Source organism: Hypanus sabinus, chromosome 10, assembly GCF_030144855.1.
Source record: "Hypanus sabinus isolate sHypSab1 chromosome 10, sHypSab1.hap1, whole genome shotgun sequence".
NCBI lineage: Eukaryota > Metazoa > Chordata > Chondrichthyes > Myliobatiformes > Dasyatidae > Hypanus > Hypanus sabinus.
Window position 1 is genome coordinate 135,076,464 of NC_082715.1, and position 26,805 is coordinate 135,103,268.

Genomic DNA, 26,805 nt, shown 5'->3' on the forward strand with positions numbered 1-26,805 from the left:
GGAGCTAAATAAATTACATCGTCTGCATATCACCTGGAATCCCAGTGAAATTTAGAAAGATTTCATTCTACCCTTAAAACAATGACTAAGACATACTGTATTGAGAATAGGAAAGATTGGGATGAGGGGGTACATTTGCTCCTGTTTGCTGTAAGGGACTCAGTGCAGGTGTTATTAGGGTTTAATCCATTTCAACTCATGTTTGGTCACCGAGCGAGAGGACCTTTGACCTTGCTCAGTGAACACTGGTCTGATGAGAAGATGCATGTCAGCTTGTTATGTTTTGGAATTCAAGGGTAGACTCAACAGGGTATGTAACCTTGCAAAACAGAACCTACAAGTTGTCAAAATAAAATGAAGATCTGGTATGGTAAACGAGCTCAAGAGCAGACATACCACGTGGGTGACAAAGTGCTGGTGCTGTTTCCAATATTGACCAATCTGCTTCAAGCACAGTTTAGTGGGCCGTACCAAATCATTTCTAAAATCGATACTTTGAATTATTAAAACAATTGACTGTAGAAAGCCCAGTCAATCTGATAAAACATTAATATGACTCAGAAACGGCATCTGTGAGTATTGTTGTGAGAACACATGAAACTGGAGAGCCTGAGGAAGCCTAACATTGACATGTTAGAAAACTTTATCAAGCCAAACATAGTCCCAGTGTAGCTCATGAATTCCATTATCCTGGAAAACATTGACACCAAATTAAGCCATCTGGAGCCAGGGCAGCAAAAACAATTGAAAAGGTTGCTTCTTGAGTATGCGGATTTATTTCCCAATGTGCCCAAGCAAACCACTGCTGCAGCGCATGATGTTTATGTATGTCAGTCTGACCCAATTAAGCAGCACCCCTACTGGATGAATTTAGAAAAGAGTAAATTGGCTGAGCAAGAGATTGAATACATGCTGAAAAATGGTATTGTTAGTCCGTCAACATCTGATTGGGTCTCACCTTGTGTTATTGTCCCCAAGCCTGACGGTAGTGTGAGATTTTGTACATTATAGGAAAGTAAATAGAGTGACAAAGACAGATGCTTACCCTATCCCTCGGGTGGATGATTGTATTGATAAGGTTGGAAAGGCTACATTCCTTATGATGATTGACCTGTTAAAAGTGTACCGGTGTGTTCTGTTGACAGAAAGAGCCAGAGAAATTTCTGCGTTTGTAACACCTTTTGGACTGTATGAGTTTTACCCTTTGCAATGAAAAATGCTGCTGAAACATTCCAAAAAATAATTAATTCTGTGATTAGAGAGTTAGAAAATACGGATGCCTACATTGATGATTTAGTTGTAGGGAGACACGTGGGAAGGACATATCTTGGCAGTAGAAAAACTGTTTGACAGGCTCTCCAAGGCCCACCTTATTGTCAACCTAGCTAAGAGTGAATTTGGCCATGCCGCTGTTACATGCCTTGGCTATGTAGTAGGTCAAGGCCAATTGGCTCAGGTTCAGTTAGTTGCTGAGGTTCCTATTCCAATAGGTAAGAAGGCTTTAAGAAGGTTTTTGGGAATAGTTGGACACTATCATAAGTTTAGTAAAAACTTTTCTGATCTCGCTGTTCCCCTAACTAATCTACTTAAGAAGGGTGAAAAATTGGTGTGGACTGAACCTTGTCAGGAGGCGTTTGATCAATTAAATACTATTCTACAAACGTATGTTATGAACCTGTGCTCAGAGCACATGATTTTACAAAGCCATTTTCTATAGCTGTGGATGCCAGTGATGAAGCTGCTGGAGCAGTCTTGTTACAAAAGGATGATGATGATGTTGAACATCCGGTAGCTTACTTTTCAAGGAAATTTAATGAACTTCAGAAGAATTATTCCACTATCGAGAAAGCGTTGTTGTCTCTCATTTTGGCCTTGCAACACTTTAATGTCCATGTTTGTCCCACACTGAAACCATCTGTGGTTTACACTGATCATAATCCATTAGTGCTTCTGAGTAAGATAAAGGACAAGAATAGAAGGTTGTTAAACTGGTGTCTGATTTTGCAGGAATATTACATGGTAATAAAACATGTAAAAAGTACCGATAACATTATCGCAGATTGTTTATCCAGGTGTTAAGTTAAAGTATGTATATGCTTCTGGAATGTGTTACCTGATAGTTACATATGTATTGCTTCACATTCTATAATCTGCAATTCTATAATTGTAATCTACAATTACAATTCTATAATGCTCTTTGATCAAAATTTTCCCTTTTGGAGTGAGGTGTGATGGACATGGACTGTGCCTTTAAAAGAGAGAGAGAGAAACTGACTACAGTACTGCTGCCTGCTTCTGGGTTGCTATGGTGAGAGAAGTGGAGTTATATGATAGACAATTGATGTTTACAGATGTTTTGCAGCGTGTTTATTTAAGCAAGGTCAGATGACTCTCTTGCAGAGAGACACAGAATGGAACACTGGTTCAGGCGGCCAGTTACAAAAAAGGAAGCCAAGGACAGAAAAGTAATTGGGTGAAACTTTCGAGTGTCCACAAGGGTGGGTTGAGGATCGATCAGTGTCTATCACGGTGTGTAGAAGGGCTGACCCTGTGAAGGCTGCCAGTGTGTTTACCCTTGCCTGGGTGGTAGCTTTCTCTCGAAGACGGTACTGTTTGTGATAAGCTACGTTTGGTTAACTCGAGAGTGGATTCGGAGTCCAATTATGGAAAACCAACAGCACCTGTTTATTCGTTCTTCTCCTTTTGTGGATTTCTCCTTGGCTTACAGATACCTCTCTCTTTCCCACCCCCCGCACCCAACGACTTCGTGCATTGAACTGAACTTTCTTACGTTACCATCATAAGACTTTATGCTATATTAAGTAGTTACTAATAGAGGATTTGAGCATCAAAACCAGACTCCAGGTGTATTCTATTACTGCCGGTTCTTTTAAACCATTTTGTGTCCATAACACCCTTCAAGATACAACCAATCTGATTATTGACCACATAGACGTAAATGTCTAAGGAAATGCATAAAACTGAGATATGTGTTACATATACTAGTTGGTTGCTACCATGATTGGATCTAATTTATTACAAATTGATGCACATGAAATACCAAAATGGGTATCCGATGAGCAGCTTGAAGAATGAGTTGTAGAAAGGGCACAATTGTGTCATACTGGAAGCCTCACAATACCCAACAGGGTACTGGGTACCTGCGATGATGGACAAGGAAGGTTTCATGTCAGTACAGTATTCCACATTCCCCAACATGGAATTAACTCAACCTACCATTGAAAAGGGTTTACAATGTTAGTAACTATGAGAATACATGGATTTCCTTAAGTAACCCACCAACACATGCTATTGTTATGAATGGTACTGGGAAAGAGACAGAATTATCAAGAGACCACTAGTCCTGTCCAGACAAAATGACAAAGCAGAAACTTACAAACAGTGGTTTCAGTACTTAAGAAAATTGTTCATTGTCTACTTTGCCTATGACTAATCAGTCTGTCTTACAATTTGCATTGGTGGGACAGACATTATATAGCAACAGTAGACGCAAGTTATACAAAGTGATGGAAGCATGCCCTTTGGAAAGTCTGAATGTTGCCATTGGGAATGCAGCATTGGATCTGGCCATTGGAGGACCAACTTTGCCGCAGCCAGCAGGAGAAAGTAATGAAGGAGAACTTCAAGATCCAATGCTCTGATGCAGATCAATATCTGTGAGACTATGTTACTACTGAATTGCCACCAATTCCTCACTTCACTGCAGACTGGACAAGTGTTGTGGAGGGGGCAAGGGAGATGATCCATCAATGAACTAAACACACTAAAGTAATTAAGACACATGCTGGTAAGGCGAAAGAAATATTGTGTGACCCAGGCTTTTGGAGTAACTTTTGGAACTGGGGAACAAATGTTCAAATATTTCTGTGGGTAAGAATAGTATTGCATGTTGCTGTAATACAAATTGTATGTACACTGATTATTGTAATTCTTAATGAATATCAGCTGAGAAGGTGAAGGCTGAAATAATGCAAAATCTAGAGGATAATATTTTCATGAAACAGTAAAGTCTTGTCAGTATGGTGTGTAAATTTAGTAAGTAAATGTTAGTATTATTTATAGAATGTAAATGTTACACACCTACTGGGGTTCCATGGCAGTCAACTGAATGAGAGAAGGAAAGGATCCTAAAGTAAATATCTTTGCATCAACAGCAGGGTGATCTTGGCCAGAAGGAACAGCAATCTACAAATCAGTGGATTCAGATGAATCAAGAACAGGGGAAGCAGACGAACCTATGGTCTTTGTTTCCCCCATTTTGTGAACTCTGAACTGATTCTTGCTCTGGGGTAAGGGTAATCTAACCAGAGCAATTGTATGTGGACACAAGGAGCTTTAGATAATGACCTGCTAAACCTGAGACCATTCTCAGATGAGTAGCTAGTTATTATGTAAAGTGCCAGACCTGCCAAAGAAGCAATCTGTAATCTCATTGGGTTGAAAGGCACATATACAGAAGGCTGGGGAGGCGGGGGGCTGAACCCATGGAACAACATTGGTTGTAGCCCTGGACTAGAGCTAGTAAGAAGATGAACCAGGTAGGTTTGGTGATCTTGAGCAATGGGGATAAGATCCATCAGCTAACTGATGATGAACATGATAAGAGTCTGAAGATCCAAATGTATAACAGCAATAACACTCCAGCAACCAGAGACCAACCATCATGGATGAGGAAGATCCCACAGATACATGGAGGTTGGGTCCACAAGAAACGCCTGGTCAGCGTATTCTCCTTTCCTGTGTAATACCTTTTCTCTTCATTGACTGTTCATGGGGGATTGGGGAATTCTGGTGGGTGTGCACACAGTTAATTGGTTTGTGAGCCCACGTGCTTTTTAGTTGAGACAATAAAGGTTACTTGTTGGGAAATACAGATTCTCTCTCCCCCTCTCTGATCATTATTACAAGGGGATAGCCATATAACACTCTCATTATTCCCTGCTCATTTAAATGGTTTGGATCATTGTACCTGCTTCCAAAGGACTGTATCTCACACAGCTTATTTGTTAAAATATGCCACTATCCTCTAAAGTCTGAAAGCAGAATGGAGAGCCATTTGTTGGATGTTTAACAGAGCAGACTGGTCAGTCAGCACAGGGCAGAGCTCTGATATGATAGGGAGCATATGATAGAGCATATGATAGGGAGTAGGGAAATAAAGCAGGGGGTGCGTGGCAATGAATAAAGAGCAACATTTGGAAGCTGATTGACAGAAAAAAATTGGGTTGACTGTTGACACAATGCCTGTTGACATTGAGTACAGTGCTTGTTGGGTTAAACTGGCTACTGAGTTCTCATAACATTGATTGGTGCCATTTGGCAGAGTGAGGGCAATTCTTGTGAACACTTTCAATGGCTCTGTTCTTACCCAGAAATCTCTGAACTCCAGAACTTACTATCACTGTGAATCGGGTACACATGCACTGGGAGTTTAAAGTTGTGTCAAAGGGTGTGTATGAATTCAGTGGGGAAAAGACTCCAGGAATGGAATTGATTGAACTTCCAGACAGAACTAAAATCTTGTTCTTAATTGGGAATTCATACCTTGAGCATGAATACCTTGATACCTAATCACTTTAGTGTTCATGCATTTTGATTTTTTTTGATATTTTATATACATTTTTGATGTTTTTCTCTATTAATAAGGCTTAGTATGGGTATGTATTTTTTATTATTTTGAAATTCCAATAATTAATCTCTGTGTGTTTTTCGTATGAGGTTTAAGTTTTTTTCTCAGTTGCTTTGTCTCGGTTGGAATGCAGCTAATCTTGATATAGATTGGAGCTAGAATAGCAGGATTTTTTGGGGGGGATGACGTTATTAGTAGTAGCTGCCAGCTCTCTATTGGTCGGCTTTCTGGCTTTGGGAGGAGGGAGGGGAAAAAAGCTCTTTTTCTGGAAGTTGAGTTGGGTTCACAGCCAAATCTGTTGCTTGGTTACCTTATCTCAAGGTTCGTTGCCTGGTTTTGGTATACATTCCAGTATGGTCATGATCCTAACCTTTCTTTTAAATAGTACTAAAAATGGATCAAATTATTAATTTACTTAGTTTTAATGTGAAAAGGTTAAATCACCCTGTGAAACAGAATAAGATTTTTGCCTATATGAAAAACTTAAGGTCCCAATTGTATTTTTACAAGAAACTCATGTATGTAAACGTGACAATGTCACAAATGTGACAATCCACGCCTTTTCATCCCTCTTTTCGAGCTAAATCTAGAGGGGTTTCAATCTTTATAGATAATACTGTTCCTTTTGTTCAACGAGCTAAATCTAGAGGGGTTTCAATCTTTATAGATAATACTGTTCCTTTTGTTCAACGTAAAGTAGTGCCTGATATTAATCGGCTAATAAATTAATAGTATTCACTAATCTTTATTCCCCAAATATAATGACCCATGATTATTTCAGTGTTTTTTTTCACTCTTGCCAGATTTGAGTCTTTATTCATTAGTTTTTGGAGGAGACTTTGATTGCTGATTAGATCCAGTTTTAGATAGGTAATCTTCCAAACCAGCTATCCTTAACAAATCACCTTTATTTATTCAATCTTTCCTAGTTAAATGCGGTATTGTTGAATCTTGTACCTTCTACGTGATGGCAGCAGTGAGTGTAAGGGTTGGGTCTGAAGTCCGCATTCCGGTTCTTGATCAGTTCCGCGGACTCCGGGTCCTTTGACCACCCCTCGTTTCGCCTTGAACTCAAATAGTCACACCTGAGGATCATCTTAGCTTGGTCGGGCTCAAGGAGGCACATCTGATGCCTATCAGTTGGCTGTGAACATAAGGGACTCTGGGCTTGAGTATAGTTGGGGGTTGTCCTGTCCATCTGGGCTTGTAGCACCACCGTTAGCGACGAGTTCTGTGAGTGAGTTATGGACTGGGCTGCTCTGTAGCCCACCCGAGTCTTCCGGCCGCAGTGAGTCTTGAAGTCACCCTGGACCTAGCTCCCTTCCTATCCTTTGCCTCCGTCGGGTAAGCCAGGCCAGATTGCTGTTGCCCAGCGGAGAGCTCTGCCTCTTCCTATACCTTGCCTCCAATGGGTTGTGCCCCACGACCTGCCCAGGCCACTGTGCCCTGCCTGGGAGGTCCCGGTCCTGTCCAAGAGTTCTGTGGCCTGCCCAGAGGACTCTGCCCCTTTCTATCCATCGCCTCCAACGGGTTGGGTCCCACGACCTGCCCAGGAGCCCCACGACCTGCCCAAACCCCTGTGTCCTGCCTGGGTGGTCCAGGTCCTGCCCAAGAGTTCTGTGGCCCGCCCAGGGAGCTATGCTCCCAGCATTCCTAGTCCCATGAACCCATCCTCAAGCCAAGCCTCAAGACCTCAGCCTCAAGACTCTAGACACCAGCCTCTAGCGAAGCCCTCGAGACCAATGCCTCTCGCCAAGCCCTCGAGACCCCTGCCTCTAGCCAAGCCTCAAGAAACCAACCTCAAGAACCCATCCTCAAGCCAAGCCTCAAGACCTCAGCCTCAAGCAAGCCTCAAGACTCAAGCCTCTAGACACCAGCCTCTAGTGAAGCCCTCGAGACCAATGCCTCTAGCCAAGCCCTTGAGACCCCTGCCTCTAGCCATGCCTTGAGACCACCTTGGACCCCAAGATCTCTCTGAACTCCAAGATCATCTCTGAACTCCAGGATCTCCACAAACGCCACGGTCTCCACACCTCGTCCTATCCTTTAGCTTGTTCCGTCCTGCCCCTAGTACTTCAGTGCCTGTGTCCTGCATTTGGGTCCAGTCTCACCTCCCCTTATGACAGTGAGAAAAGAGCATAGCCTTGGTAATAGGGCTAGATGATGATGGATGCTGCTTTTCTATGGCAACATCTCATGTAGATGTGCTCAATGGTTGGAAGGGCTTTACCTGTGATGTACTGGGCCAAATCCATTACCTTTTGTAGGATTTTCCACTCAAAGGCATTGGTGTTCCCATTCCAGGCCATAATGCCGCCAGTCAGTACACATCTAAAGAAATTTGACTAGGTTCATGATGACATGCCAAGCCTCCTCAAACTCCTGAGGAAGCAGAGGCACTGTTGTGCTTTTCTTGCAATAATATTTATATGACGAGTCCTGGGCAGGTCTTCTGAGATAGTGACACCCAGGAATTAAAAATTACTGACCCTCTCCATCTTTCATCCTGCAATGATTACTGGCTGATGAATCTATGGTTTCCCACTCTTGAAGTCTACAATCAGTTCCTTGGTCTTTATTGGCCTTGAGTAGAGGTTGTTGTTATTACACCACTCAGCCAAGTTTTCAGTCTCCTTCTGTATGCTGATTCATCAGCTCCTTTGATACAACCCACAACAGTGTTGTCGTTTGCAATTTGTATATGGTGTTGGAGCTGTACTTAGCCACACAGACATAGGTGAAAATGAGTAGAACAGGGGGCTAAGTACACATCCCTGCATTGATCCTGTGCTGATGGAGATCATGAAGATGTTTTTGCCAATCTGAGCTGAATGGGGTTGTACAGGTGAGGAAATACAGGATCAAATTGCATAAATGGAGCAGGATTTAAATACCTCCTTCTCCGATGAGACTTGGGGCTCGATTCTCAAATCGGTTAATTCAACCTCTCTTTGTGCTCGCCATTGCCTTTTACAGTTTAAGTTTGTTCATAGAGCCCGTATGTCTAAATCTAAATTATCTCGATTTTACCCTAACATTAGTCCGCTTTGTGATAAATGCAAGAGGGGTGAGGCCTCTCTCATTCAGGTTTTGTCCTAGCTTGGAGAAATTTTGGAAAGATGTCTTCATAACGTTATCGTATATTCTGAATCACCACCTAGAACCGAACCCTTTAATTGCTTTGTTCGGTTTCTGGGGTGAGACAGATTTACGTCTGAGTTCAACTAAGTGTCGAATATTATCTTTTGCCTCTCTCCTGGCGAGACGTTTAATCCTCCTTAGATGGAGAGATGTTGCCCCGCCCACGCATGCTCAATGGCTTAATGATATTATGGCCTGCTTAGATCATGAAAAAATTCATTATTCAGTTCTTAATTTGGATTTAAAGTTCCATAAGGTCTGGGGACCTTTTATCGAGTACTTTCATAACCTTCCTCTTAACTGAGGTTTTTTTGTCGGTCCCTTGTTTTCAGCTCCTTTTTCTTTTGGTAGTAGGCATTAATATATTCTGTTGCTAAGTGTATTTACAGCTTTGGGGGTTTGATAGTCCTGATTTATATTCTCTATATTGTGTTGTGGTTGGTCTGGAGTTTTTTTTTCTGTTGCAGGGCTTGGGGAGGATGCTAATTTTACTTGTCTTCAATTTGGGTGCTTTTTCAATTATCTTTCTTTGTATCATATTGTTATTGTATGTTTATTTTTGCACTGTATCAATGTTCTTCATTTTGATCTGGGTTTTTTTATCTGTAGCTATGTAGAAAATGTATAAAAAATTAATTAAAAAAAAATTGCATAAATGGGTATTGAGGTCCAGGTCTTGAGGTTTACTGATTAGTTTTGGGTGGATGATTGTGTTAAATGCCAAGCTGTAATTGATAAAGAGCATCCTAGTGTATGTATCTTTGCAACTTTTATTCACAAGCAAACAATGACTCAAAACACTTGTTAAATGTGCCCTGGGGATTCTGTTTCAGCTTCTCTTTGAAATCCATCGGATTCCAGGCCCTGAGAAGCTTCACTGGAGATTAGATGGTCAACTGCTTGAATTGTGAGAGGGATTCACTACATCATCTGACCTGATGAGACATCAGAGAATTCAGAGCAAGGAGAAATCATTCACTTCTTCTGAGTGTGAAGGGATTCAGTTGTTCATCTAGACTGCAGACACACCAGCGAGATCACAGTGGGGAAAGGTCGTTCACCTGCTCTATGTGTGGGAAGGAATATTTTCACACTTCCAAACTGCAAAACCCCAGTGAATTCACACTGTAGAGAGGCTATTCCTTTGCTAGGTGTGTAGGATGGGGTAAATGCAGTCACTTAGTCTGAAGATATATCAGGGAGTTCACAGCACAGAGACAGTACACATGTTCTGACTGTAGGATGAAATTCATTCAGTTGTGCAACTGAAGACACATTAGAAAATTCACACTGGAGAGAGGCCATTCATCTGCTCCATATGTGGGATGGGATTCATTCATCTGAGTGACTAACACATCAGAGAGTTCACACCAGCTGTTCAACTGCTCTTTATCCATGAGGGAATTTCCTGTCACCATAAACCACCAGGCTCCTGAACCAGAAAGGATAACTTTAGTCAATTTCACTTGCTCCAACACTGAACTTCCCAAAACTTACGGACTCCATTTCAAGGATTCTTCATCTCATTTTCTCAGTAATTATTGCTTTTTTTAAAAAAAAAATATTATTCTCTCTTATTTTTTATTTGCAGTTTACTGTGTTCTGCACATTAGCTGCTGTTCCATCCTGTTGGGTGTGGTCTTCCACTGATTGCACTGTGTTTCTTGGATTTACTGGGAAGAGGCCATTCAGTGGCTGAGACTGTGAGAAAGAATTCATTCAGTTCTCCAACATTGTGAGGCAATAGTGAGTGCTCTCTGATCCTATGTGAGCAAAGGGGTTTACTCAGTCATCCCACCAGCTCAAGCACCAGCAGGTTCACATCAGGGAGGAAGTTCAAATAGGCTGTGTGTTAGAATTTTAACCTTCATAGCTCTTGAATCCAGTTGCAAGTTGAGTAGTGACTGTTGTTGTCAGATTGTACAGTTTTTGCTGTTGTTCATCACACCGGGAGTTGGACCATGGTCACTGGGCACGAGATGGGTTTACTCTGATCACATTCGCCTTTAATTATACTGGAATGTAACATTGCGGATATGTCATAAATAAATATAGTTCTATTTAAAAACTTGTGTTTCGGAAACTCACTGACTCTGAAAAACACTAATGTACAGTGGAGAGGCCATTCTGCCCCTCTGGTCCCTGCCACTGTTTCTGTTCCATGTCCTCCCATCACCATGTAGTGATGTTCTTTTCTCTATCTCTGTTCACTCAGCTTTCCCTTCAATGTGTCCCTGCTGCTCACCTTCTGGCTGTCCCTGTGGTGATGGGTTCTGAATAGTCATCACTGTCGGTGAGGAAGTGACGTCACTGATTAACTAGTCTCTGACAACTTGCACTCATTCTTCCTTCAAACTTAATTTACCAATCTTGTGTCCAAGGGCAACAGTCCAGCCCATCTCACTAAAATACTCTGAAACTTCTGCTCAGAATTCTCAATTATATATGCACATTGATCAATTGAAAACTTGTGCACTCCCACTCCTCATCTCAGGGCCACTCCCTTCTTCCCAGTCTTTGGGTCACTACTCTCACCATTTATTTGGGTCATTCCACACTTATCTCCCTTGTCCCTTCTCTGGGTCATTAACTTTCCTCTCCCCTGCATCTCTGGGATGCCCCCCTCAGATCCCCCACCTCTGGATTGACCCTAATTTCTCCAATATCTCTGTCATCTATTTAACCCCTCACCCTTCACTAGGTTATTCCCTTTTACTCTACCCTGTCAATTGGAGGGCTCGTTCCCATGATCAATCTGGGTCTCCACCTCTAGGCCACCCTCTTCCCCTCAATTCCACCACTTCCAGCACAGGTCACAACTATCTCCCTTTTTAATCCCCACTTTTCCCACTGTTATGTTTTGGTCATATCCCACTGCCCTCCAGGAAATGTGTGGTATTTCACAGCTGCTTAGGGAGATGTTCTGATCACTGTGACCCTGCGGTGACTGATGGTTGTGAACTCAGCAATGGCAATGTCAATGAAAGTGAAGAGTGGGTGATTAGATTTTCTCACTGGAAGTCGTTAATGTGTGGAACATTTATGGTGTGAATGCCATAGGTCACTTGATGCCCAAAACAGAGATGTTTGCTATCGTTATAAATCTAGACAGAATAGAAGAAACAACAGTCTCACCTTGCAGAAGAATCCAGAACCAGATGATGTCCAACAAAAGTGATCTGTTAAAGAACCAAAAGTGACACAAGGAGTTTGTTTATCCTGTGCAGCTCTAATTGACATTTTAATTCAGCAGAAGTTGGTCCCAGTTCTTTCTTGTAGGCCTCAGTATCAACTATTCCTATTATCTACCAAGGTATGGACATCAGCTGGTTGAGAATATCAGATCTGATCTCAATGTTCCACTTCAATTGGTGGAAAATCAAGAACAAGATCTCAGTTCTTTCTGAGAATTCAATCACATCCATTCCTGGAGCCTTTTTCCCGATGAATTTGACACACCTTTTGACACAATTTTAAACTCCCAGCACATGCATACTCGATTCACAGTGATAGTAAATTCTGAAGCGCAGAGATTTCTGGGTAAGAACGGAGCCATTGAAGGTGTTCACAAGAATTGCCTCCACTCTGCCAAATGGCACCAATCAATGTTATGAGAACTCAGTAGCCAGTTTAACACAACAATCTCAACAGGCACTATGTCAACAAAGTCAACGCAATTTTTCTTCTTTCAATCAGCTTCCAAATGTTGCTCTATTATTCACTGCCACGCACCCCCTGCTTTATTTCCCTGCTCCCTATCATATGCTCTTACACCTACCACTGAACAAAGCCCAGAGCTCTGTGATGACCAGTCTCGAACCCCGCTCTATTGAACATCCAACTAATGGTTATCCATTCTGCTTTCAGACTTTAGAGGACAGTGGTTTATTCTAACAACTCAGCTGTGTGAGCCAACAGTCCTTTAGAAGCAATGAAAATGACCCAAACCATTTATATGAGCAAGGAATAACGAGACACCCTTGTAATAATGATCAGAGAAGCGGAGAGAATCTGTATTTCCCAACAAGTAACCTTTATTGTCTCAGCTGAAAATTACCCCTTGCTGGGATCTGTCCCCATTTTCTTGGAAAAGTTGTTCCATCCTCAAATCAGGGCTACATCAATTGTTATGTGTCAATGGTGATAACATTCCTGTTTCTCCCCCAGCAATTTCAGTTGGGTGACATGGTATCACCCACTTTTATATGGAAGAGTCAGTACTTTGTACATGGAATGACTTGCTTTGTCTATAACTTCATAGAGCGCCGCAAACCTTGGATTTAAAAATGAGGTGAGTTGGTGTATTTGAATCATAACTCTCCGTCCTGTGCTTAATTCTATGAGACTGACTTTTGAGTCACAGTAGGCTTCACTTTGCTGCTTCTTTTTTTCCTATTTGGTGGGCTGCCACATAATTGGCCTCTTTCACTGTCTCTGCTAATTGTTGTACCCACTTTTCCGAAACAATCCCATCAATTTCGCATTCTGACAAATCTAATCCTAAATAATCCTCCAATCCTTTCATATCCCTTCTAGTCATGAGCTTATAAAGGGTGTACCTGTTGAAGAAGCCTCTCCATTCCTTAGTATCATCAGGGCATAAGGCAAAACTACCTGCCATGTTTCTGCACCATTTTTGCAACATATTTTTTAGTGTTCACTTCATTCTTTCCACAATTCCACTAGACTGTGGTCTACAGGGTATATGAAATCTCCGCTTGATGCCTTAAACTGCCATGACATCTTGCATTATCTGGGCTATGAAATGATGCCTTGATCCCCATCGAGTGAATATCCTTCCACTAAGATTTTTACAAAGCCCTTGCTGTGCTTGTCTTAACTGGGAAAGCATCCACCCACTTCATAAAGGTCTCTATTATTACCAGCATATATTTGTACCCTCTTAGGGTGGACAGTATGGGACCAACATAATCTATATGCAAATTAGTCCAAGACCCTTCCACTGGGCTGGTGTGTTGTAGGGCTCCTTCCTTTACATTTCTGTCAGGTTTATATGGTGCAGAGATCAAGCATTTCTTGACATAATGCTGCACGTTATCCTTCATCATAGGCTACTTCATCTTTAACAAACTCTCCCTTGTTGTCCTTGTATATTTTAGAACCTGCTCCTTCTATTACTTGTTTGAATTGTTTATCTTTCTTCTGGTCCTTGATTAAATCCATAATCTGTTGTTCCTTCTGCCTCCCAATCACACTGATGTAAAGTGCTCCCATTGGTAGGTTGTTGGTGGGAGCTCCTCGGCGAAATTAAAACATTTTTAATTATCAAAACCATTATCTAGTAGCTTCATCTGTGAAATCATACCAATCAATATCTCTACATTCACCCTCCCCTCTTTTAGATCCAAAAGCATATATTATTCCTCGCTGTATATTGAGTTGGTTCTGCAGCTTTTGTATCTGCTTTAAACACTTTGCATGATTACCAGTGTTATTCTTCCTTTCCTGTGCTGATTCCTGAATCACATTCATTGCCATCTTTAAATCACTGCACTGTTTCCTTAATCCTTCCACTTCACTCTTCGTTGGTTCAGGGGCTTCCTCTTGTTTACATTTTTCTTTAAGTAATTTTTCACACTTCAACTGAAACTGGTTCATATGCATCAAGTCCATACTCCTTTGACCCTGTAAATCAGTAACCCTTTCTCTCAAGCTTTCTACCTCCTTTTGTGTTCTCCATTTAACCTACCTCAGTCAGCTTCTGCTTTATGCCAGTTTTCCAATATGTCCTGTTGTAAGCTATCTCACTTGGCATCTGCCATATGCTGACATTCGTTTTCCGTTTCTAATCTGTGCCATTCTGCCTTAGCATTCTGTGGTAATTGTATGAAATCTTCAATTAAACAGCCAACTGTGACTGGTTTTTGGTAATTGTTTGGTAATTGGTTCCTGCGCGACAGCTTTTCTTGGGCGATTTTCCAAAGTACATCCCCAGTAGTTTTCCCTTCGCAGCCAGGGTGACTAACCATCCCATCATATTGTGGCCAGTTCCTCAATACAAATTTCTAGAGGAATCCCTTCCAATCAAAACAATCATCAAAACAATCCAAGTCCTTCTAACTTGCAGATTTTCCTGAATTCTTCATCCGGGTTAGTAACTGCTGACTATCCTATCTCCACAGCCAGACTTGAATGAAAAGGAAGATTTATCCTCGAGCCGCCAACAGGGATGCCAATTTTGTTATAAGGATCTTGTAATAATGACCATTATTGCATGATCAGAGAGGCAGACAGAATCTGCTTTTACCAACAAGTAACCTTTATTGTCTCAACTAAAGAACACATGGATTCACAAACTAGCTGTGTGCATATCCACTAGAATTCCCTGATCCTCCATGAACAGTCAATGAAGAGAAAAGGTTATTACCCAGTAAAGAAGTCTTCGCTGGACAGGTGTTCTTTGTGGTCCCGATCTCCACGTGTCTGTGGGGTCCTCCTCATCCGTGATGGTTGGAATCTGGTTGCTGGTGTTACGTAACAGCAGCAATAGATCACAAATTGAGTCCGGTTTTAATGCTAAATCATTATATTTATTAACATCTGCTCAAAAATATAGAAAATTAAACAAACTACTATCTTAAACAGAAGTGTTACGCGTCATAGCTCCCAAACGGTCAAGATTATGAACAGTTCTTAACAAATCTTACTCAAGCACAGTCTGAGAATAGCAATTTAGCAGCTTCCAGTAATCCACAAGGTAGGGTGAGAGGAGAAACTTGTAAATTCACAATGCAACGAAGAGGCGATCACGAAGTCTTCAAAGGGGTCCATGCTGGGTAAACAAAGTAGCAGTCACCGAAGTTCTTATCTGTCAAGTCGTTCCGAAATCCACATAGAGATATCACAAAGTGACAGTCATGGACTATCTCTTAGCACAAGTGGTTACCACATAACATACCTGAAACCATGTAAGGGTTAACAAAAGTGGTTGCCACAAAATATTCCAACAAATCCACATGTGGATCACACGAAGTGACAGTCATGTCTCCAAAATGCACAGTGTGTCGCTGATTAACCCAATCCTTTGGGCATGGGTAAGTATCACACTTTACCCTTTTCGGTAGCAAGCAGTTTCCTGATGTCTCGCATTTCACAGGCTTAACTCCCTCACTCTTTCCTTCGATATGAAAGACTCCAGCAATCTGTCCGTATGTCTTTTTATACCGACATCATATGACGCTCACATAAAACGAAACTGTGGATTCCCAGTAGAACAAAACTGCGGACTACCAATAAACAAAACTATGGACACGTCACACTGGAGAGTTATCACCATTATGTATTTGGAGCTCCAGACTATTAACTTCATCAGTTGAATAGATGGGTTTCCATCCCATTGGCTCTGCGTCACCTGACCGACTTTGGTCACTTTCTTACTGGCTCTAGTCCAGGGCTACAACCAATGTTGTTCCATGGTTTCTGCCCCCTCATGTTTGTATATTTGTGCCTTTCAACTCTGACTGGTCCAAACCAGTTAAACGAGGTGACTCAGACACGTGATTACAGATTGCTTCTTTGGTAGGTCTGGAACTTTACATAATAAATAGCTTCTAGTCTGAGAGTGAATACAGGCTCAGCAGGTCATCACTTGAACCTCCTTATTTCCACATTCAATTGCTCTGATTAGATTATCCCCGAGCAAGAATCAGATCAGAGTTCACACAATGGGGGGAAACAAAAATATTTGGATTGTCTGCTATTTCTGTCCTGATTCATCTGAATCCACTGATTTGTAGACTGTTGTTCTTTTCGTCTACTTCCACTGACCTCCATTCATTCAAATCCAAAAATTTGTAGACTGTAGTCCCATCTGGCCAACAAGGATATTCTTTCTCAGTCAAGAGATCTGAGAGAGAAACATAACTGAAGTCAGTTTGTCTTCTTCAGTCTGTAGAAAGTCAAGCAGGAAATTCAAGGGAAACCTCTTCAGCCATGGTGGAGACTGTCTGGAACCCATCACCAAAGAGCGAGTGAGAGGTGAGCAGCAGGATGGATTTAAAAGGATTATCATGGAACAGAAACACTGGAAGGGTCTAGCTGGACTGAGTTGACTCCCAACTGCACATGGGGTTAGTTGTCAATTCAGCAAGCACCAGGGGGAAAGTTTCAAATACAACTGATTAATTAATCACACATCCAGAATATTAATTTGCAGACCCATTAAAGGTGAACATCAACAGAAGAAACTCCTCTCCTGTCCAGTAGCCAGGATGTAGAACTGGGTGTGATAAGCAGCAGCAAAAATTACAGAGTTCAACACCAACAGTCTCTTCAGAATTTGCCTCTAAATTCAGCAACTTTGATGGTTAAATATCCAGCATGAGCCATATTTAAACTTTGTCCTCACTGTGAACTCGGTAGTGTGTCGTAAGGTCAGATGACCGAAAGAATCGCTTCCCACATTCAGAGCAGGAGAACGGCCTTTCAGCAGTGTGAACTCGCAAGTGCGCCTTTAGGTTGGATACCTGGGCGAATCGCTTCCCACAGTCTGAGCAGGTGAACGGCTTCTCCCCAGTGTGAGCTCGCTGGTGTATCTGTAGGTTGGATAACTGAGTGAATCCTTTCCCACAGTCTGAGCACGTGAACGGCTTCTCCCCAGTGTGAACTCGCTGATGTGCTTTCAGTTGAGATGATGAGACGCATCCTTTTCCACAATCTGAGCAGGTGAACAACCACTCTCCCGTGTGAACTGACTGGTGTGTCAGTAGGTCTGATGACTGAGAAAATCCCTTTCCACAGTCTGAGCAGGTGAATGGTTTCTTCACACTGTGAGTTGATTCGTGTCTCTTTAGGTGGGATGACCGAGCAAACCCTTTCCCACACACGGAACAGGTGAATGGCCTCTCTCCAGAGTGAACTCGCCGGTGTCTGTACATGTCAGATGACCAAGTGAATCGCTTCCCACAGTCTGAGCAGGTGAATGGCTTCTCCCCAGTGTGACCTCGCTGATGTATTTTCAGTTCAGATAACCGATTGAATCCTTTCCCACAATTTGGGCAGCAGAACAACCCCTTCCCAGTGTGCACTGACTGGTGTCTATGAAGGGCAGATAACCAACTGAATCCTTTCCCACAACTTGAGCAGGTGAACAACCACTCCCCAGTGTGAACTGACTGGTGTCTGAGAAGGTCAGATGACTGAGTGAATCCCTTCCCACAGTCTGAACAGGTAAATGGTTTCTCCACAGCGTGAATTGACCGATGTTTCTGCAGGTAAGATGGGCGAGTGAATCGCTTCCCACAGTCTGAGCAAGTAAACAGCCTCTCCGCAGTGTGACCTTCCTCATGTACCTTCAGCTGAGATGATGAAGTGAATCGCTTCCCACAGTCTGAGCAGGTGAATGGTTTTTCCCCAGTGTGCACTGACCGATGTCTCTGCAGGTGAGATGGGCGAGTGAATCGCTTCCCACAGTCTGAGCAAGTAAACGGCCTCTCCGCAGTGTGACCTCGCTCATGTACCTTCAGCTGAGATGCTGAATTGAATCCTTTCCCACAGTCTGAGAAGGTGAATGGTTTCTTACTGGTGTGATCTCGTTGATGTAGCTTCAGTTGACATGACCGTGGAAATCCCTTCCCACAGTCCGAGCACTTAAACGGCATCTCCCCAGTGTGAACTGATTGGTGTGTCAGAAGGTCAGATGACTGAATAGATTCCTTCCCACATTCTCAGGTGAACAGCCGCTACCAAAGGTGAACAGTGAGCCAGTTAGTCAGATAACTGAGTGAGTTCCTGAGAATGAAATCTCCCTATTGTCAATTCTCTAGCAATTCATTAAGTCAGATGATTGACATAGTGACTCCCTTGTACAATCAATGCAGTTGAAGACCTAGTGTTCTCAGCACGTCAGTTCTAGTGGATTTCACTAAGTCACAACAGAAAACTTCATCTCAGTCACAAAGCACATTCTCAGCTGGAATGAGATAATTCTTCATCTCCAAGGATCAACAATAAATATATTGGTGTTACAGAGGAAATATCTGGTCACTCTTTAAAATCTGCACAGAAACAGCAAACCTTAGGTGCTCGAGTTTGAGATTCCCGTTCACAAATTCTTCAACATTCCTAACCCTGTAAGATTTATAAAAGACATCAATAGGTGAAGGACAGCATTTTAGAAATGATAATTTTAGTCTGTATGGTGAGCTCTGACATCACACTGTAACAGTGAAATTCAACCCACGTTGAAGGAACACATCCTCCTCTTCCAACTGGGCAGAGATTAGTCATCTGGACTGACCATCAAATTCTCTGTTTTTCTGTCTGTATCAGAATGGGCCATTTCTGCACATCTTCAATCTGTGTTCCGAGTTTTAGAGGTCAAGGAAGAGGAAGTTTTGTGTCTCCTAAGGGGTATTAAGGTGGATTTATCCCCAGGGCCTGATGGGACTTACCCCAGGTTACCGTTAACCAGTATTTCTGTGTTCTCTCTAGCAAGAGGCAAGTCCTGGAGACTGGAGAGCGGCTAATGTTGTACCTCTACTTAAGAAGGGAACAAGGGAAAATCCAGGGAACTATAGACCAGTGAGTCTCACGTCAGTCGTAGGGAAATAGCTGTAGAAATTTCTGAAGGATATCCTATATAAGCATTTGGAAACCCATGGCCTAATTAGGGAGAGTCAGAATGGCTTAGCAGCTTGATTGAGTTTTTTGACAAGGTGATGAGAGAGATTAATGAGTGTAGTAGGGCAGTGGATGTTGTCTACATGGATTTCAGTAAGGCCTTTGACAAAGTCCCTCATGGGAGGCTAATCCTGAAGATTAAAATGCATGGGATTTATACCAGTTGGCTGTTTAGATTCAGAACAGGTTTGCACATAGAAGACAGAGGGTAATTGTTGAAGTGACTTATTCCAGCTGGAGGTCTGTAATTAGTGGTGTTTCACAGGGATCAGTGCTGGGATCTCTGCTGTTCGTAATGTATATGAAAATATAGATGAGTGGGCTAGTAAATTTGCAGATAACACAAAGATTAATGGAGTTATGGACAGTGTAGAAAACAGGCAAAGAACACAGCACAATATAGATCAGTTGCAGATATGGGCTGAGAAATGGCAGATGGAGTTTGACCCGGATAAATGTGAGGCGTTTCACCTCGATAGGCAAATATAAGGATAACCCTTAATAGTGTTGCTGAGCAGTGAGATCTTGGGATCCAAGTTCATAGCTCCTTGAAAGTGTCTTCAAAGGTTGGCAAGGTGGTTAAGAAGGCTTATGGAATGCTTGCTTTTATTAGTTGAGGCACAGAGTTCAAGAGTCAGTGCGTTAAGTTGCAACTTTATAAAACTTTGGTTTGGCCACATCTGGGGTACAGTTCAGGTCAGCCAACTTTAGAAAGGATGTTGAGGCTTTGGAGAGGGTGCACAAGTAGTTCATGGTTTAGAAAGCACATACTATCAGAAGAGGCTGCATAAATTTGGGTTGGTTTCTCTGGAGTGTTGGGGGGGAGGGAGATTTGATACATCTTTATAAGATTATGAGAGGCATAGATAGACTGGACAGAGGCTTTGTGTTTCCCAGGGTTGAAATGTCAGATGTCAAATACCAGAGGGCATACATTGATGGTGAGAGTGGGTAGGTTTGGGGGGGGGGGGGGTGGGAGGGGTAAGTTTTTACTCAGAGTACTGGATGCCTGGAATCTACTGCCCAGTATGGTGGCAGAGACAAATACATTACAGGCTTTTAAGAGAAGTTTGGATGCACACATAGAAACAAGGAGGATGGAGGGATATGGACATAGTGTATGTCGGAGGTACTTGGGTGAGTTAGCTTTGCTTTCCCACTGGTTCAGCAGAATAACGTGGGCAGAATGGCCTGTTCCTATGCAGCACATTTCTCTATTCCAAAGCTGAAGGAAGGATTTTGTTCTATTTCTCCGTACAGCACTAACTGGCATTTTCAGTGACTGGAAGATTAGGTTCCTCATTGGGGATTAAATCGGAATGATATTTTTGTTCCAAGTCCCTAATCCTACGAATTCGGTAGTTGGAGGTCGGCAGTGTTTGGAAGACCCATCCACTCATATTCCCTCCAGCTGCACTTCCAAACACACGCTATGGACTGGTGCGGAAAGCGGTAAAATGTCAGCCATCACACACAAAATACTAATGGAACACAACAGGCCAGGCATCTGCAGTCAACATTTTGGGCCGAGTCCTTCGTCAGGACAAACTGAAAGAAAAGATAGTAAGAGATTTGAAAGTAGGAGGGGAAGGGGAAATCCGAAATGGTATTAGAAGACAGGAAGCGGAGGGATGAAGCTAAGAGCTGGAAAGGTGATTGGCAAAAGGGATACACAGCTGGGGAAGGGAAAGGATCATGGGACGGGAGGCCTAGGGAGAAAGGGAGAGGGGAGCACCAGAGGAAGATAGAGAACAGGCAAGGAGTGATTGTGAGAGGGGCAGAGAGAGAGAAAAAGGGAGAGGGGGAATGAATAAATAAATAAGGGATGGGTTTAGAAGGGGAGGGGGGGCATTAACGGAAGTTTGAGAAATCAATGTTCATGCCATCAGGTTGGAGGCTACCCAAACGGAATATAAGGTGTTGTTCCACCAACCTGAGTGTGGCCTCATCTTGACAGTAGAGGAGGCCATGGATAGACATATCAGAATGGGAATGGGACGTGGAATTAAAATGTGTGTCCCCTGGGAGATCCTGCTTTCTCTGGCGGACAGAGCGTAGGTGTTCAGCGAAACGGTCTCCCAGTCTGCGTCGAGTCTCACCAATATATAAAAGGTCACACCTTCAGCACCGGACGCAGTGTACCACACCAGCCGACTCACAGGTGAAATGTTGCCTCACCTGGAAGGACTGTCTGGGGCCCGGAATGGTGGTGAGGGAGGAAGTGTAAGGACAGGTGTAGCACTTGATCTGCTTACAAGGATAAGTGCCAGGAGGGAGATCAGTAGGAAGGGATGGGGGTTGGAATGAATGGGCAAGGGAGTTGCGTAGTGAGCAATCCTGGCAGAAAGCAGAAGGGGGGGGGGGGGGGAAGGGAAAGATGTGCTTGGTAGTAGGATCCCATTGGAGGTGGCAGAAGTTACGGAGAATTATATGTTGAACCCAGAGGCTGGTGGGGTGGCAGGTGAGAACAAGGGGAACCCTATCCCAAGCGGGGTGGCGGGTGGATGGGGTGAGGGCAGATGTGCGTGAAATGGAAAAGATGTGTTTGAGAGCAGAGTTGATGATGGAGAAAGGGAAGCCCCTTTGTTTATAAAAGAAAGACATCTCCTTTGTCGTGGAATGAAAAGCCTCATCCTGAGAGCAGATGCAGTTTAGACGGAGGAATTGCGAGAAGGGAAAAGCATGTTTGCAAGAGACAGGGTGGGAAGAGGAATAGTCCAGGTAGCTGTGAGAGCCAGTAGGTTTTCACCAGATACCAGTAGATAAGCCATCTCCAGAGATGGAGACAGAAAGATCAAGAAAGGGGAGGGTGAAAGTTGGAGGCAAAATTAATGAAGTCATTGAGCTCAGCATGTGTGCAGGAGGCAGCGCCAATGCAGTCGTCGATTTAGCGAAGGAAAAGAGGGGGGCGGATACCCGTATAGGCTTGGAACATGGACTGTTCCACAAAGCCAACAAAAAGACAGGCATAGCTGGGACCCAAACAGGTGTCCATGGCTACATCCTTGGTTTGGAGGAAGTCTGAGGAGCCAATGGAGAAATTATTGAGAGTAAGGACTAATTCCGCTAGACGTTGGAGAGTGATGGTAGAGGGGAACTGGTTAGGTCTAGAATCGAAAAAGAAGCAAAAAGCTTTGAGACCATCCTGGTGGGGGATGGAGGTATATAGGGACTGGACGTCCTTGGTGAAAATAAGGTGGTGAGGGCCCGGGAACTTAAAATCATTGAAAAAATTCAAAGCATGAGAAGTGTCACGAACATAGGTGGGAAGGGATTGAACAAGGGAGGATAAAACAGTGTCAAGGTATGCAGAAATTAGTTTGGTGGGGCAGGAGCAAGTTGAGACAATGGGTCTCCCTGGGCAGGCAGGTTGCTGGTTCTTGGGTAGGAGGTAGAAACGGGAAGTCGGGGTGTGGGAACTATGAGGTTGGTGGCAGTGGATGAGAGATCCCCAGAGCTGATAAGGTTGATGATGGTATGGGAGGCAGTAGCCTGGTGCTCCTTAGTGGGGTCATGATAGAAGGGTAAATAAGAGGATATATCAGCCAGTTGTCAGCCATGATTGTCTCTTTACCCAGAAATCCCCACGAATAAGATACCCATCTATCCGTCACGCTTCCAGTACTGCGCATGCGCAGTAGAAATGGCGTTGACACCATTGCATATCAGCAAAAATCAAAGTGGAGTCCGAATCGGGAGGTGGAGCTGACAGAGAGAAAGGACCGAGACTGTACCAAATTTACGAGGCCACCATATTACCAGAACTCACAGGAGTTTTCCCTTCGCCGCGGTGCCGACACCAATACTGACGGATCCCCAAGCCGCAGCCCGCCTGCGGCCGATTCACCAGGGCCGTTTGTCCGCTGAGTCCTGCGCATGCGCAATTCTGGGACCTTTCCGCACCCCTTACGCCTGCGCAGTTGATCGATGGGTCACTGACGGTGAAATGTGAATCTCTGCGCTGTTGGGAGCAACTAACACAAAATGCTGGAGCAACTCAGGCCTCGGCCTGAAATAGCAACACTTCCACACTTAATAATATTATATACGATCACCCTGAGCGTCCTGCGTTCAAAGGAAAATAAGCTATGACGGAAACGGAGAACACTTGGTGCACGCGCACACACACATTCTTGCAGTTCTGCTGTCATTTTTATAAGGTCTTGGTTTTATGGTACTTCCCCGCCATACACAGGGGAATATTCTTTTTCTTTAGTAATCAGATGTGCAAATGTGTATATATTGCTTGTGTGCTGTATGTAACGTCGATACTTTTGTTTATTTTGTAATATGATTGTGGCGTGCAGCGTCTAAATCGTGTGCAGTCTTCCTTTAACTGTGCATAATTGACAGGGATCTTTGCTGTCAGAGATCGAGCTGCGATGAGTTCACACTGGACAAATAGTATGGAATTATTTATTGTGTCATGGTAGATATCTTATTGTAAATATTGGCAGTTTTCGCTAATTTTTGTAAGCTTAATTTTTGACACACTGAAGTGCAAAGCGACTTCAGCCGTTTTTTCGCTTTGGTCAGAACCCACTCCTTTTACACAGTTGCAGCGTATCCGGCTTTCCTTTATAACTCAAGCTCGCCAGTCCTGGTACGAATCTTTTCTGCATCCTTTCCAACTTAACAACATCCTTTCTGTAGCTGTGAGACTGGAACTATGTGCAATATTCCAGGTGTGGAATCACTAAGGGTATTTACGAGAATGGTTCAAGGATTGAAAGGTTTATCATATGAAAAATGTTCGGTGGCTCTGTGCCTGTACTCGCTGGAATTCAGAAGAATGACGGGGAATCTCCTTGAAATCAATTGAATGGTGATTTCCTTCAGTGGGGCGCAGCTCCAGAATAAAGGGGCATCCTTTTAGAAAGGGGAGGAGGAGGAATTTCTTTATTCAGTTAGTAATGAACCTGTAGATCTAGTTGCCACAGGCAGCAGTCGAGACCAGGTCATTGGGTATTTTTAAATTGGAAGTTGATGGATTCTTAATAAGTGAGGCCTTGAAAGGTTATGGGGAGAAGGCAGGAGAAAACGCTTAATGTTACAGGCCAGACAGCTCCAGGAAAGGATGATAAAAGTATATGTTATTGTATGTTTAAACTTGTGGCTGACAGTTCCATTGGGATAACAAAAATTTTGAATTGTATTTGGAGTTTAGGCCATCTTCCGTCCTCATGGAAAATGGCAGTAGTAGTTCCTATTCTAAAACCTGGGAAACCCCTGCTGGATCATTGCAATTATAGACCAATATCACTAACATCCCATTTGTGTAGACTTGTGTAAGGTATAGTAATAGAGCAGTTGAATTATATTTTGGAAAAGAGATGATAGTGTTTTATCAGAGCAGATTTCAGAAAGGGGGTATGGCATTGGATTCAGTTTTGTGTTTGGAAGATGATATTCAGAAAGCGTAATTAAAGAAGTTGGAGTAGCAGTATTATTTGATATTGATAAAAAAAACTGATACCTTTATGGAGTGATGGTCTTTTGATTACATTATGGAAATTAGTTTTTTTATTATTTGGACCATCAATGCAGGAAGGGTAGGAAAAATGTATTTAGATTTCTATGAGATGGAGAATAGGACCCCACAAGGAATTATTTGTAGCCCTTTATTGGTTAATATTATGATTAATGATTTTTTTTGAAATGGGTACTTGGGTGGGTAATCAATTTTTGCATATGTATTATAGTGGAGAGGTAAAATTTTCAATTTGACTGCAGTTAAAGTCAAACAGTAGACAACTATATGTGTGTTTATGTTTCAGTAGCTAAAATACAAGTTACGTGTTTTACAAAGAAGATCAATAGACCTGCACTTGATTTGAAATTGTTTGGACAAACTCTTGAAGAGCCAGTGGTAAGATTCCTCAGCATGTGGCTGGATAACAAACTGGCATGAAAGTGCCATATCAGTAAAGTAATTGATAAATCAAAAAGGACATTAAATATCCCTGGATGTCTATGTGAGTCTTCTTGGGGTGCTACATGAAAATCTCTGATCATTTATTTGTTTAATTAGATCTCTGCTTGATTAAGTCTTACGAATCAGCTTCATCTTCAATTTAAAATGCTTGGATGTGATACAAGCACAGGCTTTAAGACTGTGTTATGGTGCAGTAAGATCATCTCCAATTTTGGCTTTACAGTTTGAAATGAGACAATTACCCGTACAGTTGTGGAGGTTGAAGTTGTTAACATACTGGATTAATTTGAGGGGGCAGAGAACTGATCGCCCTGTTAAGTGTTTTGCAAACTGTTCACAACATTACAAGAAGAGTTTTTAGTTCTGCGTGGCTGGGTTCTTATCACACTAGGAAAATGGGTTTGCTGGATTATGCAATATGTCCCACTAGCTTTTTCAGTAACCCTACCTTGGTTTTTTCCCCCAATGAATTTAGTTGATTTTTAGGTGGCGCATGATTTAATGAAATCTAAGATCCTGATATGTTTGACAGTCTAGGTTCATCAGTATGTTAAAGAAAATTTTTATTATATGCTAATCATTTCTACTAATGGGTCAAAAGATAATTTAACAGGGAATGTGGTTGTGGGTATTTTTGTGCCTGAATTACAGGTAACAATAAAGAAACATCTTGACCATCTATCAGTGTACACAGCCACAGCAGAACTGGTTGCCATAATTTTGGGCTTACTGTGGGTTGAGGAAATCTGTCTTTTCAACGTTGCAATTTGTTCATGTTCTTTTTTGGTTTTATTAGTCATTCTATCAGTAGGCGAGATTTACTGCTGGAAGCTCTTCAAATTTCATTTTATATTCTAAGTATTGGTTTACAAATCACCTTGTGGGTCCCTGTACATAGACGTGTTGAGGGGAACGAGCAGTTTGATTGTTTGGCCACAGAAGCTGTTAAAAGTCCAACTGTGGATGTAAACCTTCCACTTAGCAAACCAGAATCTAAGGTGTTGGTGAGGCTAAGAATTGGAGGATGATGGCAAAATTTGTGGGATAATGGACATCAGTGGAGACACTGTACAGATTATGTAAACTGCTGGATTAATGGGGAAAGGGGTAAAACAAGAAATTATATTGACTTGGAATTTGGCACAGCATATTTAAGTATATCTTGTATCTTCTTGGAAAACACCACTATGGGATGTAATTAAGTTGTTGTAATTATGAAACAGTTGAACACATTTTTTACAATATGAAGTATACAAGGATGAAAGAAAGGAAATGCAGACTGCACTACTATCTTTGGGGGTTGATAGGATTCATTTAAATACATTACAAAGTTATGGAAGTGACTTTAATTTAATTCACAATATTGTCTTTCATTATTTACAATCTATAGATTTTGTGGGTAACTTTGTTTTCATTTGATAAAGAACTAGTAGGGATT

The 26,805-nt window shown here is 42.4% G+C and overlaps 1 protein-coding gene across 6 annotated transcripts in view; it reads right to left on the bottom strand.

Annotated features, from left to right (window-relative positions):
- Positions 1-26,112, bottom strand: part of LOC132401150 (zinc finger protein 229-like) — a 36,480-nt gene extending 10,368 nt beyond the window's left edge. For 2 of the 6 annotated variants that reach the window (XR_009514501.1, XR_009514499.1), the window contains exons 1-3: positions 23,202-26,110; positions 15,180-15,276; positions 11,927-11,970 (exon numbers count right to left, since the gene is read on the bottom strand). Coding sequence is in view for 1 of the 6 variants with exons in the window: in XM_059983043.1 (XP_059839026.1) it covers positions 17,143-18,411 (1,269 nt within the window). In the remaining 5 variants the exon portion in view is untranslated. The other 4 variants (XR_009514498.1, XR_009514502.1, XR_009514500.1 and 1 more) reach the window with 4 other exon arrangements.
- Between the last annotated feature and the right edge of the window lie 693 nt (positions 26,113-26,805).